At 23.2% G+C, this 15,318-nt stretch overlaps 2 protein-coding genes and 1 long non-coding RNA gene across 3 annotated transcripts; 2 read left to right on the forward strand and 1 right to left on the reverse strand.

Annotated features, from left to right (window-relative positions):
- Window positions 1-2,230: 2,230 nt before the first annotated feature.
- LOC122847484 lies at window positions 2,231-3,395 on the reverse strand. The gene is made up of 2 exons (XR_006373375.1): window positions 3,326-3,395; window positions 2,231-3,252 (listed from the first exon to the last, which is right to left on the reverse strand). It is a non-coding gene; the product is annotated as an uncharacterized LOC122847484 (long non-coding RNA).
- Window positions 3,160-5,671, forward strand: LOC122847483 (odorant receptor 46a-like). Its single transcript, XM_044145213.1, has 6 exons — window positions 3,160-3,674; window positions 4,436-4,641; window positions 4,725-4,908; window positions 5,105-5,309; window positions 5,379-5,534; window positions 5,621-5,671. The coding sequence occupies exons 1-6, from the start codon at window positions 3,160-3,162 to the stop codon at window positions 5,669-5,671; spliced, it is 1,317 nt and encodes a 438-aa protein (XP_044001148.1).
- Window positions 5,672-8,455: 2,784 nt separating this feature from the next.
- On the forward strand, window positions 8,456-9,801 carry LOC122847912 (odorant receptor 85f-like). Its single transcript, XM_044145769.1, has 5 exons — window positions 8,456-8,541; window positions 8,762-9,025; window positions 9,252-9,456; window positions 9,526-9,681; window positions 9,751-9,801. The coding sequence occupies exons 1-5, from the start codon at window positions 8,456-8,458 to the stop codon at window positions 9,799-9,801; spliced, it is 762 nt and encodes a 253-aa protein (XP_044001704.1).
- The last annotated feature ends 5,517 nt before the right edge of the window (window positions 9,802-15,318 follow it).

The following is a 15,318-nucleotide window of genomic DNA, read 5'->3' on the forward strand; positions in this document are numbered from 1 at the left end:
TAGTTACGATGATTACATTAAAAATGATAAATTATAAAATTTAAATAATTATTTGAAAGAAGGTCTTATGTTGGCCCAAATTATTATCTTTTTAAAAGGCCATTTTAGAAGCTGCCTTTGAAGATCAAAAATAAGGCCATTTTTATCTTCCAATGTGATTATTCTTTAAATATATTTCAATGTTTATATGATAAATAATATATTAGTAATATTATTAAACAATATTTGTTTTTTAAATTTTTATTTATAGCTTTGGCTGTTGCAAATGAACCAGTTGACCCAGTTGATCCAATTGAACCGGTTAAAAATAATAATGATACTGAAAATGACAAAACTATAATGAAAAATTATTTAAAAACTGAAAAAGACGATGAAAAATTAAAAACACGTCAACTTGATTTTAGTTTTGATTGGGGAAATATAGCTCATGGAATTTGGGATAATGTAAAAAAAGATATCAAAGATATACTACCAAAAAAAGAAGAAAAAAATGATAATAAAAAACAAAAATAATTATTATTATTTTTATATTAAAATATAAATGTTATATATATTTAAAAATAATAATTATTATAACGTGTTTTATTTGAAAATTTAATTCAATTTAAAATTTATTTTATTCGTTATTTTTTTTTAAGATAATTATTTATCCAATGATCAATTTATTGATATAAATAAAACATGTTTTTTCTTAGTCATCAATAAAAAGATGGCTCAAACATATTCATTTTATTGGCGAAGGCAATTTAAAATTATTTATTAAAATCAAGAACTTGAATTAATTAAATTAATTGAATTAAATTAAATTAAGAAAATAATTAGTTTACAATTAATTGTAATCTATATAGGTATAAAGTGACAATGTATTATATAAATTAATAAAATTAATAAATATTATATTTTTTTCAATTTAAAAATAAATTAATAATGAATTTATAAAAAATTTTTTAAACAATATTTAATCTTCAAAATAAATAAATAAATAAATGAATAATTAAATAAATATATCAATTAATTACTTAAATTAGTAACTAATACTTGAAATAAAAAATAAATATTAACTATGAAACAAATAAAGATTATCAACTATTAAACAAAAAAATAAAATTAAATAAATTAATAATAATAATTAATAATTAATTAAATAAATAAATAAATAAATAAATGAATAAAATTAATTAATTATTCAATAAATAAATCGCTTAATTACCAAAATTATTAATTAAAATAAAAAATAAATTCAATTACCAAATAAAAAAAAAAATATAAATTATTAAACAAATTAACTAATAATCAATCAATTTATTTATTAATAATTAAGTTGATTTAATAAATTAATTAATCAATTACCATGATTATATATTTATCCCGTTTAAATAATTTTAAATTTTAAAATTTTATAACAAAAAAAAAAATGCACTTTATTTCCTTGTGTATTATTTTTAGCTTTTATTTTATTATCATTAACAACAACTAGATAAAAAGAATAAAAAAAAAAAAAAAATCAACAAATTTATCAATAAAAAAATAAATAATAAATCAATCACTCTAATGACGCAAAAGAATATCAATTTTTTTCTTTTTTATACTCACAAAAAAATTATTATTTCTGCAAAAAATAAAAAAGACGTTGTATTTGTCTCGACATATTATAGTCTACATTAATTATTCCTCATTGAAAGTATTGTAAAAATTAATCATGCTCCGTCTTGTGCTTATTTTGTCATTAACAACACTAATTATTTTCACTGGTACGTAAATAAATCTGTAATAAAAAATAATAAAAATTAATTAATCATCAGTATTATTAATTTAAAATTAATTGATAAACTTATGGTCAATATTTCAGATGGAAATCCAGTGTCACCAGTTGTTCCACCAACACCAAATGGAACATCAATTTCAAATTCTTCAAGTTCATCAAATTCATCATCGAAATCATATAGTTTTTCAAGCACAAATTCCACAGGTACTACAAGTGGCACAAGTTTTCCAGCAATTATATATGACGGTCTAGAAACATCACTCCAAAAATTTGAAAAAACATCAAAAAATTTGCTGAGTATGTCCGGTAGTTTACTAGGAAATATATTAAATTATTAAAAAATATTATCAAGTGAAAAAATAAATATATAAAACAAAAAGTGTCACTGTGTTGAGAAAATTTATTTTTTTATTTGTACTTTGAATTATTACACTGTGAAATAATACTAGATGTAATGCACTTGTCGGAGGGTAGTTGACGACTGTCCTCTGAGTTCACAATACACGCAGTCCCTACCCCTTTTTTTTTTGTTATTCTGTTTCTATTTATTTCACCCTCTGTACTATTATCTATCGATTGAATATTTAAGTGAGGCAATTTTTCTTGTGTATTATTTTCTTGCGAATTTATTCTTCGTATACATACACGACAATTACGGTAATAACATGTTTCGAAATAACGTAAAAATATTACTTCGAAACACAAGTCAACCGACGACTATTATTTTTTTTTTTAAATAACTCAATATTGTCTTTTTGTTGAAGGGTTATTCCCCTATCTATAAATGTTATTTTTATCCATGAAAATTTACCTGCAAATACATCCCTTCACTGTAATAATTTTTTTTTTTTTCCCGTTAAAATATCCCGTAAAAATATCCCGTAAAAATAATGATGAAATTTTATCCATTTACTAATTAAAATTTTGCATGTAATGTATTTTTTAAATTAACAAATAAATGAAATATAAAACCTAAATTTTTTTTGCCTTAATTAATTAATTATATTTTAATTGTTTAAAATTTTAGCTCACGATTTATTCTACTATCTTGAAAATGTATAAAAAAAATTCTTACTTGAGTGATTTTATTCAACTGACTTTAGAGCATCTATCCACCGCAATTTTTTTTTTTTCCTTCCACTACTTTTTAACCCCTTCATGATGACAATCCCTCCAATGAAAATTACCAGAATATTCAAGTAACTTGATATTACAATTCCTCGTAATAATTTTATTTTCCTCTATTTTTTTCTTGGAAATATTACGACTCCCATAATTTCATGTCGACAATTTGTACGATGTTTCAATATGTCATCTATCAAATTATGCAATTTTTTTTTTATGAATAAATAATGATGTGAAGGGTTTAACATAGCCACGTCAATGTTTTGCATATGCAAGTATTTTTTCCCCTTGATAATTTAAATAATCATTTTAAATTTTCCTTAGAATTTTATTTACATGTATCAAACTCCCACAAATTTTTTCTGCATAATAATTTTGTATTATTTCCATCAGTTGTTTGTTTGCAATTGACTTTATTCAATATGGATTTCTTACCTGGAAGTTTTGTGGTGTTTCAAGTTGTTGGTCTTTGGCGTTCACCAAATATTAAATCATCAATTTATAATAATTTTTATCGTTTGAGAACATTTTTCAGTGTATTTCTTCTTTATTCATTTGTTGGATGTTCGATAATTGGCATTGCCATTAAACATGATGATGTTAAAACAGTGACAAATGATTGTTTTGTTATGTTATCGGTACTGGCGTGTTGTGGTAAATCGGTCAATATTCTGAAATGTCGTAAAACAATTTTAAATATTATTGAAATAATGCAAAATGATCCATGCTCACCAAGAAATGAACATGAAATTGATATACAAAAAAAATGTGATAGTTTTATTTGGTTAGTTTTATTATTAATTTTATTAATTATTTATATATTATTATTAATTAATAAAAATAATTATTATAATATATATTTATTATTATTATACGAATACTTTGCAGGTGTTTTTTTCATAATTAAATACTTTGATTTATACATAGCCAAAAAAAAAAAATATTTCTAAACAAAATTATCATGAAATTATGTTTTGAAAATTTAAACAACACTTTAATATAATTATCCTTAAAATTTTAAAGCTTAATTTTAATTATTTTTATTTTTTTCGAATTTCATAATTCAGTGTCATTCGCTGCAAGTCGTATTTGTTATAAAAAAAAATTCTAATTTATTTATTTAACAACAAACGCAAAGTTGGAAAATTATGAAAATTTGTGGGTAAATAAAGCAAAACCCCCTGAATATTATCCGCCATAGAAATTTCATATCGAACCATTTGTTGTTGAATAAATTAATACGGTTGCAGACTCCTATAATACAGCCCGTCACTAAATCTAGCCCCTCGAAAAAATGTATTTTAATTTTTTTTTTTTTTTAAAGAAATTGTAATGTTGTTTGTTAATTAATTTATAAATATTATCTTCTCTATTTATCAAAATTATTATAATTTATTAACTCATAATAATTATTACAATTATTAATTTGAAAAAACAACAAAGAAAAATTTATTATTAATGTTTTTCATTATAATTTCAGTATTTTTAATAACTCATTAATTGGTTATTTTATTTTATTTTTTTTCTATCAATTATTTATTGCAGGATTAATACAGTGATTTATGGTATTTTGACTGAAGTAACAGCTGTTATGCTGACATTCGGTACATTATTCATAGATCTACCTGAGGGTGAATTACCATTCAACACGTGGTTGCCCTATAATCATTCACATGGCTTTACTTATAAATTTGCTCATGGTCAACAAATTATAAGTATCATGACATCGGCAAATATTGCAATCGCTTACGGTAATAATTAATTTTTAAATAAAATTTTTAATCATTTATATTGTTTTATTACATAATAGCAATTTTGTTTTTTTCTTTTCAAGATACCTTGGTTCCTGCAATGATTCTTCAAGTTTGTGCTAAACTCAATATATTAAAACATCGTTTTAGCAATTTTACTAAAATGATTAATAATCAAATTAATAAATCATCAACATCAATTGATAAATTAAAAAATGAAAAAAAATTAATTGCTGATTATGTTAAATGTCATTTAATAATTTTCAAGTTTAGTTTGTTTAATTTTTCATTATATTATTATTTTAAAAAATTCAGAATTTAATCTAAATTTTAAATAAAAATATAAAATATTATTGTTTAAAAAATTTAATTTAAATTTTTCTCTGAATTTTTTAAAAATATAAATATAAATATTTTAAAATGAAAAATATAATTATATTATTGTTTTTTTTTTTTTAAATAGGCTAGCTAAAACAATTAACAATACTTTTAGTATTGTTGTATTTTTACAATGTTTAATAAGCACACTTGTCTTGTGTGTTAGTATTTATAATTTGGCAAGTGTTGAATTATTTTCATCTGAATTTACAAATATAATTCTATACCTGGCTTGTATGTTATCTGAAATATTTATACTGTGTGCTGCTGGTAATGAGGTTACACTTGTGGTAATATAATTAATTATAAAATTATAAATAACAATACTAATTTTTAATTGAATTTTTATTATTTTTTAGAGCCAAAGTATAAGTGACTCAATTTATGAGACAGATTGGACTGATTTAAATACATCAACAATTAAAAGTCTTGTCTTAATTATGAGTAGAACAATGAAGCCTATTATTTTCAAAAGTGGATATGTTATTGAATTATCACTTGACTCTTTTAAAAGTGTATGAATTTATTTATATTAATAAAACAAGTATATTTTTTATTGTATTAATTTTCTTTCATTTTTTTTTTTTTTTTTTGGTTTCAGCTTGTTAAAATTTCGTATTCAACCTACAACGTTTTACAACAAACATCATAATTATTTATTTCATATTTTTAACAATTGAAAAATTTTAGTTATACATTAGTAAAAATATTTCTCTGAATTATTTCGTATTTTTAATTAAATTAGTATATGTAATTATAAATTACAAATGTGTACTTTACCCTGTCCTCTCCTAATGATCCTAAATTTTAATCTAAAAATTATTCGAAATTGAAAGCTAAGAATATTGTTTATTTTTTTTTTTGACATACTTTTTTTATTTCAAATCAAATTATTATATATATCCCAATTAATCTGCACTTAATATAGCCATTAATTATTTGTAATTTGTTTTTTGTACACCACCTTTAATAAATTTTTGTAGTAAATTATTTATGGCAACTTAATAAATGTTATACTTGAAAAAAACAAAAACAAATTTGATAACAATTGAATTATTTAGTAAAGTTTTAAATAACAAACAAAATAATATATAATAATGTTCTTTCTGAAAGTGTATACACTGAAAAATTACTCCGGCATAAGATCACTGCCGGAGAAATTACTCCGTCATGAGATCAATGCTGGATTTTTGTCTCCTCCATTGATCTCATGCGAAGTAATGCCGGAGTAATATTTCCAATCATCGGTCTTTGGTGTACATCACATAATAATATTTATATTTATCGTTTAAGAACATGTTCTGCAGTATTAACATTATTTCTTCTTTATAGTTTTTTTTTTCTAAAAATTATAGGATTTGATTTATTTTTTTTTTTCTCATGCCAGAGTAATTTTTCAGGTGATAGGCCAAAAACGGAAAATGTAACGTAAATATTTTCCACCGAGCTCTTAATCATTTGGTTTATGGAATTGTCTATATTTACTACATTATTTGAACAAGTTTTTTTTGGACGATTTTTCTCCCATGTAGAAACTAATGTCAATTTAACATCAACTACTAGACTTTAGAGACATTAATTGACATTAGTTTCTACCTGGGCTTTGACGATGTTATAAAATGTGTCTATTTTTTCTTCATTTTCTAAAACATTTTTTAGTTTATCAGTGATAAATTATCACAAATTACATGATAGAACTCTTTCTTCGTTTCAAAGCAATTATCATATATTTTTATCAAACGCTGGTATATAATATTGTGGTATCCAAAAAAAACAGAAGAAATTTTGTCTGCTGTAATATATCAGTCATAGCATTTGGTTTGATATTTTCTTTAACATCATCGATATTTGATCCAACGTGTCTGTCATGTTTTGTTTTGTTTTCAAGACCGTGTACAATCAATTCTTTGGCATTGTCCATTACAAATTTTTTTTTATAAAATAAAACTAGTTTTTTTTTTTTTCAAAAAGTGTGTTCAAAAAGATGCGTTCATCTAAACGAAATAAATCTTTTATTCTTGACGTCTCCATCCGTCTTTTTTCATACTTTATTATTCTTATTTTTTACTTTAAATTGTTGTCAAATTTTTTATAATAAAAAATATTGTATGGTGTTTTTGTTTCAGGATTTTTTTCAAAACCTGTCTTTTGAAAATGGGTTTTTTAGAAAATATACCATTTGTATGTTTTTAACTAAATCATTTTGTTTGAAATTTAAAAAATAACATTTAGGTTTTATATTATAATAAAAAAATTATTGTTTTAACTTATACTTCAATGATTTAGATATGGAACTGCAATATTTCATTCATCAGTAATATATTTATTTTCTGGTATCACCATACTAGGTGTTGGTTGCCCTGGTAGAAATATTTCTTTAGCTTTTTCCAACTTTCTCCACCTTTTTACGTAAATGACACATGGTTGGAGAAATGGCGGAGAAATTTTTCCACCATTTCTCCAACTTTTTTCAACCCTTTTTCCACCATTTATCCAACTTTTCGCCACCCTTTCTCGAACTTTTTTCCACCATTTTTCTGACTTTTTTCCAACTTTTTCAATTTTCAATTGTTCAAAAAAAAATTAACTTAATAAATGTTATACTTGAAAAAAAAACTAAAACGAATTTAATAATAATTAAATAAACAATTTAGATTATTTAGTAAAGTTTTCAAATAACAAACAAAATAATAATGTTCTTCCTGAAAGAACAGAGTGTACACTGACTCACGCGCATATTTTTATTTTTCTTTATTTTTGTTATTTCAACCCCTTTATTCCATCCCTCCAATGAAAATCAACAGAATATTTGAATAACTTTATTTTAAAATTCCACGTATCGTTTATTTCCTCCCTTTGTATTTCCCGATAACCCTTCGATACTATAATAATTTATGTATACAATTTTAAAATAGAAAATGTCATAATAAAAAATTGTCTCTAAAATACGACAATTCTTTTTTTTTCTTTTAAATATATAATGATGTGAATTTTCAATATGTGAAATATGTATTTTACAATTTTATTTTACCTCAAGCAGTATAAATAATATTCATATTTATTTTTCGTTGAATTCTATTATCGTAAAAATATTATCAGAAACATTGTAAGAAAAAAAAAAAAAAACAAAGGGTTGTAACTCGCATTCAACTACTCACCAGCAATAAATGACATGGACTTTTTACCAGGAAGTTTTATAATATTTCGAATCGTCGGTCTTTGGCGTACATCACATAATAATATTTTCATTTATCGTTTAAGAACAGTGCTAACATTATTTCTTCTTTATACATTTGTTGGATGTTCGATAATTGGAATTGCCATGAAACATGATGACATGGAAAGAGTTGCAAGTGATTGTTTCCTCATGATATCTGTACTTGGATGCTGTGGAAAATCAGTTAATGTTTTAATTTGCCGAAATAAAATTCTAAATATGATTGATATATTCCAAAATGATCCATGTTTACCAAGAGATGACATTGAAACAGACATACAAAAAAAATTTGATACATTTATATGGTTTGTATTACAATTAATTTCAATAATTATTTATAAATATTTAAAAAATTTTAACCAGCTTTTAAAGTAATTATTTAATTGCCAAATTTCACTTTATTTTAATCAATTTTTTTTTGTTATTTTAGTGCTTTCATTAGCTGTAATTAAAATAATTTTTAAAAAAATTTAATAATTGCAATTACTATAACTAATTAATATTAATGTCTTTTTTTTTTTTTAGGAAAAGTACAATTATTTATGGTATTTTGACCGAAATAACAGCAGGAATGCTGACATTCGGTACTTTATTATTGGATCTACCTGAGGGCGAATTACCATTCAATACCTGGTTGCCCTATGATCATTCTCATGGTTTTATTTATAAATTTGCATATGGACAACAAATAATAAGTGTCATGACATCAGCAAATATTGCAATTGCATTTGGTACACTTGTACCAGCATTAATATTACAAGTTTGTGCAAAATTAAATATTTTAAAACATCGTTTTACAAATATTACAAATTATATATATAAACAACAGCTAAATAATAATGATCTATCATTTGAAGAAAAATTAAATCGTGAAAAAGAATTAATTGCTGATTTTGTAAGATGTCATTTAACAATTATAAAGTTGAGTTTGTTTAATTTTATTTAAAAATTAATAATCAAAAAATATTATTTAAATTGATTTTAATAAATTTTTTTTATTCGATTTTTTAATTAGACTTGCTGAAACTATAAATTCAACTTTTAATTTAATGATTTTTTTACAATGTTTAATAAGTGCCACTGTACTTTGTACAAGTGTTTATAAACTTGTAACTGTACCATTATTTTCATCTGAATTTTCAAGTATTGTTCTTTATTTGGCTTGTATGTTATCGGAAATATACATGCTATGTGCAGCTGGAAATGAAGTTATTTTAGTGGTAAAAATATATCAGCTAATCACTTTGTTAATTATAACTTTGTATTTTTATAATGATTTTTTTTTCTAGAGTGGCAGTATCAGTGATGCAATTTACTGTGCTGATTGGACAAAATTAAATATATCGACAATTAAAAGTCTTGTTTTAATAATGAATCGAGCAATGCATCCCGTCACATTTACAAGTGGATATATTGTTATTCTATCATATGATACATTTAAAAGTGTAAGTTAATTTTTTTTTTTTTTCGAAATAACAAATATTAAATTAATATGAATTATCTTTGTTTTGCAGCTACTTAAAATATCTTATTCAACATACAATGTTTTACAGCAAAAAGGATAGGTTCAATTTTAATTCTTTTAATTTTTCATATCAATGTCACACAATTAATTAACTGACTAAATAATAAATTTACACAATAATTTTGTGATAAACTTTTAATTTAAAAATTTTTATTGAGGTAAAAAAAAATATCTTAATCATGAAAATAGATAAATAAATTATAATTTAGTTTGATTTTTTAAGTTATGTTGATTTAATTGAAAATTGTTTTTTTGCGCAATTATAGATAAAAATTATTTAACAGTTCATACGTACATCTTTATTTGTAATACTTATTTATCCACTAAATAAATTTTCATAAGAATTAATTAACTTCATTGAAATAATAAAAAAAAACTTTATTATCAAGCAAACAATACAAACACAAACGAATATGAAAGAAATATTTCCTTCCCAATAAACTGACTTATAAAGACAAAGTATTATTATTGACTACGGTGACACGACTACACTATAGAAAAAAAAAACAAAAAACCTCCCCCACGCATTCTCCTACATGCCAAGTTAATAGCTACCTTCGTGCAATTCACCCTTTCTCAACCCTCCATACAGCAAAATGCATATTAAATTAACCCGTGGAAATTTTGCCAGATAAAGAAAATTGTCACGTTTTATTATTTTTCCTCTCTTGAGTTGATAAAAAAATATCCATATATATTCAAAGAAATACTCGTCTATACACCCCATCAACCCTTCATCAAATTATTGTTTGAATTATTAAACACCGACTTTATCGTCGATGACATTTTTATTTATCATCGTACTATGAAGAAAATTATTATGTTACATTATTTTTCCTCTCTTCAGTTAATAAAAAAATATTTATATTCCAAGAAATACTCGTCTATTCACCCCATCAGTTTAAATTATTGTTCGAATTATTAAACACCGACTACATTGTCGATGATATTTTTATTTATTCTCTCTAACAATATTGTTGAATTTTATTTTATTTTACAAAATAGTACACGTCTTACATTCATACGATAACAAACTATCTTATGTACAAGTGCATATTTTAACTTCTAACATCCATACCGATAATAATAAAAATAAAAAATAATAAACTCAATACTTGTCATGGATGATGTGATGAATTTTTTGCCAGCTTGTTTTTTTGTATTTTACATAATTGGTTGTTGGAAATCGAAAAATTATACAACATCAATTTCAATTTGTTTTTACTGGCTACGAACAATAATTGTTATATTTTTATTATTTACATTTACAGTATCATCATTATTAGGAATTGCATTGTCAAATAAAAATATAAAAGAAATGAGCAATGATTGTTTTTTACCATTTGCAGTACTTGGATGTTTTTTTAAATCACTCGATATTGTTGGATCACATAATACAATAACATATATCATTCAAACATTTATGAATGATCCATGTTTACCAAGAAATTCAAAGGAAATTTTAATTCAAAAAAAATTTGACAAATTTATTTGGTATGTATTTAACAATTTGTTAAAGTAATTATAAATTGCAACATTTATTAATCAAAAAAATATTTCAATTGACTTCAAACAATTCACTAATTTTTGTTTTTTTTTAAAAAAAAAAGGCGATGTACAGTTGCGTATGGAGTATTGGTTGAAATAACAGCAATTGGTTTAACAATTGGTACATTGTGGTTGGATTTGGGACCAGGTGTATTGCCATTTCCTGCATGGTTACCATACAAACATGAAGATGGTTTTTGGTACTGGTTTTCATACTATTATCAAATACTTGGAGTGATTAGTTCAGGAAGTTTTGCTATTGGTTATGATACTTTGATACCTAGTCTTATGATTCAAATCGTATCAAAATTCGAAATTCTTCAGCATAGATTTAAAAATTTTTATGAAATAAATAAAACAGATAATAAATATGGTATATTAAAAAATGAAAAAGCTTTTATTTCTGATTGTGTTAAATTTCATGAAATTTTATTCAAGTTCGTTTTTGAGAATACTATATTTGTTATTATTTATTTAAATAATTTTATAAAAATATATATTTTTTAAACGTTCCAGACTATCTGAAATAATTAATGAGAATTTTGATTTTGTCATTTTTATGCAATGCTCATTGAGTGTTTGTCTTATATGCGTTACAGTTTTGAATATTGATAAATATCAAACATTTTCACAAGAGTGGACAGCTGCAATACTTTATCTTGGCTGTATGCTATCACAAATATTTATTTTATGCGCTGCTGGAAATGAAGTGACTTTCATAGTAAGTTGTATATATTTATTTTTATACATGTATAAACTAATTTATGCTGAATGAAAAAAAAAAAAAAAAAAAAACTATTTATTAAGATAAATTAATAATTTAAATTAATTTTAGAGTGGTCAGCTTGGAGAAGCAGTATATAGTATGAACTGGACTGATTTGGATACAAGTACAATTGAAAGTCTCATTTTAATAATGAATCGTTCATCACATCCAATTGTATTTAAAAGTAAAAATATTGTTATACTTTCACTTGATTCATTTAAAAGTGTAAATTTATATTTTGTTTATTTATTTTTTTATCTTTCACGTTTATTTTCAAGTATTATATATTTGTCAATTTTTCTTGCAGCTTATAAAAATTTCATACTCAACATATAACGTTCTTCATCGTACATGATTCAAGACAACTATATTCAAAACAAATATACATAACGAAAATAACCAAGAAATAATGAGTTTTAGTTTGAATATAATAATAAAATAAATGCATTAAAAAATTCAAATTAAAATTAACTTTTAATATAATTAAATATGAAATTATTATTGTCAAATAATTTAGCAGTTTTTTGTTTTTCTTCCAACTTGAATATCACATTGTGTTTAACTCTTTTTACAATAATTGTTTTTATACAGTACATGAACACGCATTATTTGTTAATATTTTTATTTTACAACTACGCAAATTATCTTTTAGTTAGACTTTTGTTGATTTAATAAAAAAATTTTTTTTTGTGCAATTATATATAGAAATTGTTTGACGCTTTATACATACATTTTTTAGGGTGATACTTATTTATCCATTTTAATTTTTAACATATTTACAAGAATCACTAAACAAATTTTCATAAAAATTAATTGATTTCATTGAGGAAAAAAAACTTTAATATCAAACAAATAATACAAACACTAACAGTCTGAACAGATATATATGAAAGAAATATTTTCTTCCCAATAAACTGACTGACGAAGGCAAAGTATTATTATTGACTGCGACGATATGACAAAACTGTAACCCCCCCCCCCCTCCACACACACACATTTTCCTCCAAGTTAATAGCTGTCTTCGTACAATTCACCCTTTCTAAACCCTCCATATAGCAATATGCATATTAAATTAACTCGTGGAAATTTTTCCAGATGAAGAAAATTGCCGTTTTATTATTTTTTCTCTCTTGAGTTGATAAAAAAATATATAAATTACAAGAAATACTCGTCTATACACCCCATCGTCTCCCATCAAATTATTATTTGAATTATTGAACACCGACTTTATCGTCGATGACATTTTTATTCATTCTTTGTCACAATATTGTTGAATTTTATTTTTATTTACAGAATAGTTCACTTTATAGATTCATACGACAATAAACTATCTTATATACAAGTGCATATTTAAACTTCTAATATCCATACCGATAATAATAAAAATAAAAAAAAATAGACTCAATACTTGTCATGGATGATGTGATGAATTTTTTGCCAGCTTGTTTTTTTGTATTTTACATAATTGGTTGCTGGAAATCAAAAAATTATACAACATCAATTTCAATTTGTTTTTACTGGCTACGAACAATAATTGTCATCTTTTTATTATTTACGTTTACAGTATCATCATTATTAGGAGTTGCATTGTCAAAAAAAAATATACAAGAAATGAGCAATGATTGTTTTTTACCTTTTGCAGTACTTGGATGTTTTTTTAAATCACTCAATATTGTTGGCTCACATGATACAATAACATATATCATTCAAACATTTATGAATGATCCATGTTTACCAAGAAATTCAAAGGAAATTTTAATTCAAAAAAAATTTGATAAATTTATTTGGTATGTATATTTATTTAACGATTTATTTATTTTTTCTTAAATATATTATACCGTTGTTTTTTTTTTTTAAATATATAAAAGGCGTTATACAGTTGCTTATGGTGTATTGACTGAAACAACAGCAATTGGTTTAACAATTGGTACATTGTGGTTGGATTTGGGACCAGGTGTATGTATATTTATTTTTAACGATTTATGTATTTTTTCTTAAATATATTATACCGTTGTTTTTTTTTTAAATATAAAAGGCGTTATACAGTTGCTTATGGTGTATTGACTGAAACAACAGCAATTGGTTTAACAATTGGTACATTGTGGTTGGATTTGGGACCAGGTGTATTGCCGTTTCCTGCATGGTTACCATACAAACATGAAGATGGTTTTTGGTACTGGTTTTCATACTATTATCAAATACTTGCAGCGATTATCTCAGCAAATTTTGCAATTGGTTATGACACTTTTATAACTAGTCTCATGATTCAAATTGTATCAAAATTTAAAATTCTTCAGCATAGATTTGAAAATTTTTATGAAATAAATAAAACAGATAATAAATATGATAATATATTCAAAAATGAAAAAGCTTTTATTTTTGATTGTGTTAAATTTCATGAAATTTTATTCAAGTTCGTTTTTGAATATACTATATTTGTTATTATTTATTTAAATAATCTTTATTAATATACATATTTTCTATGGATTTTAGACTCTCAAATATAATTAATGAGACTTTTGATTTTGTTATTTTTATGCAATGCTCGTTGAGTGTTTGTGTTATATGCGTTACAGTTTTGAATATTGATAAATATCAAACATTTTCACAAGAATGGACAACTGTAATACTTTATCTTTGTGTTATACTATCAGAAATATTTGTTCTATGCGCTGCCGGAAATGAAGTCTCCTTTGTAGTAAGTTATAAATTTATTTTTATATATCAGCTAATTCATTTGCTGTATGAAAAAAAAAAAAAAACCATTTATTAAGATAAATAAATATTTGATTATAGAGTAGTCAGCTTGGAGAAGCAGTATATAGTATGAACTGGACTGATTTGGATAAAAGTACAATTCAAAGTCTCATTCTAATAATGAATCGTTCATCACATCCAATTGTATTTACAAGTAAAAATATCGTAACACTTTCACTTGATTCATTTAAAACTGTAAATTTATATTTTGTTTATTTATTAATTTTTATATTTTTCACATTAATATTTAAGTATTAATTCTAATGTCGCTATTTTTCTTGCAGCTTATAAAAATTTCATATTCAACATATAACGTTCTTCATCGGACATAATTCAACACAATATTATATTTAAAACAACTAATACATGACCAAGAAATAATTATTCTCAGCTCGAATTAGATAAAATAAATGAATTAAAAAATTCATATTGAAACGGAGTTTTCATGAACGTTATTAATATAATTAAATATATATATATTTTTAA

This window comes from Aphidius gifuensis, linkage group LG1 (genome assembly GCF_014905175.1).
Source record: "Aphidius gifuensis isolate YNYX2018 linkage group LG1, ASM1490517v1, whole genome shotgun sequence".
NCBI lineage: Eukaryota > Metazoa > Arthropoda > Insecta > Hymenoptera > Braconidae > Aphidius > Aphidius gifuensis.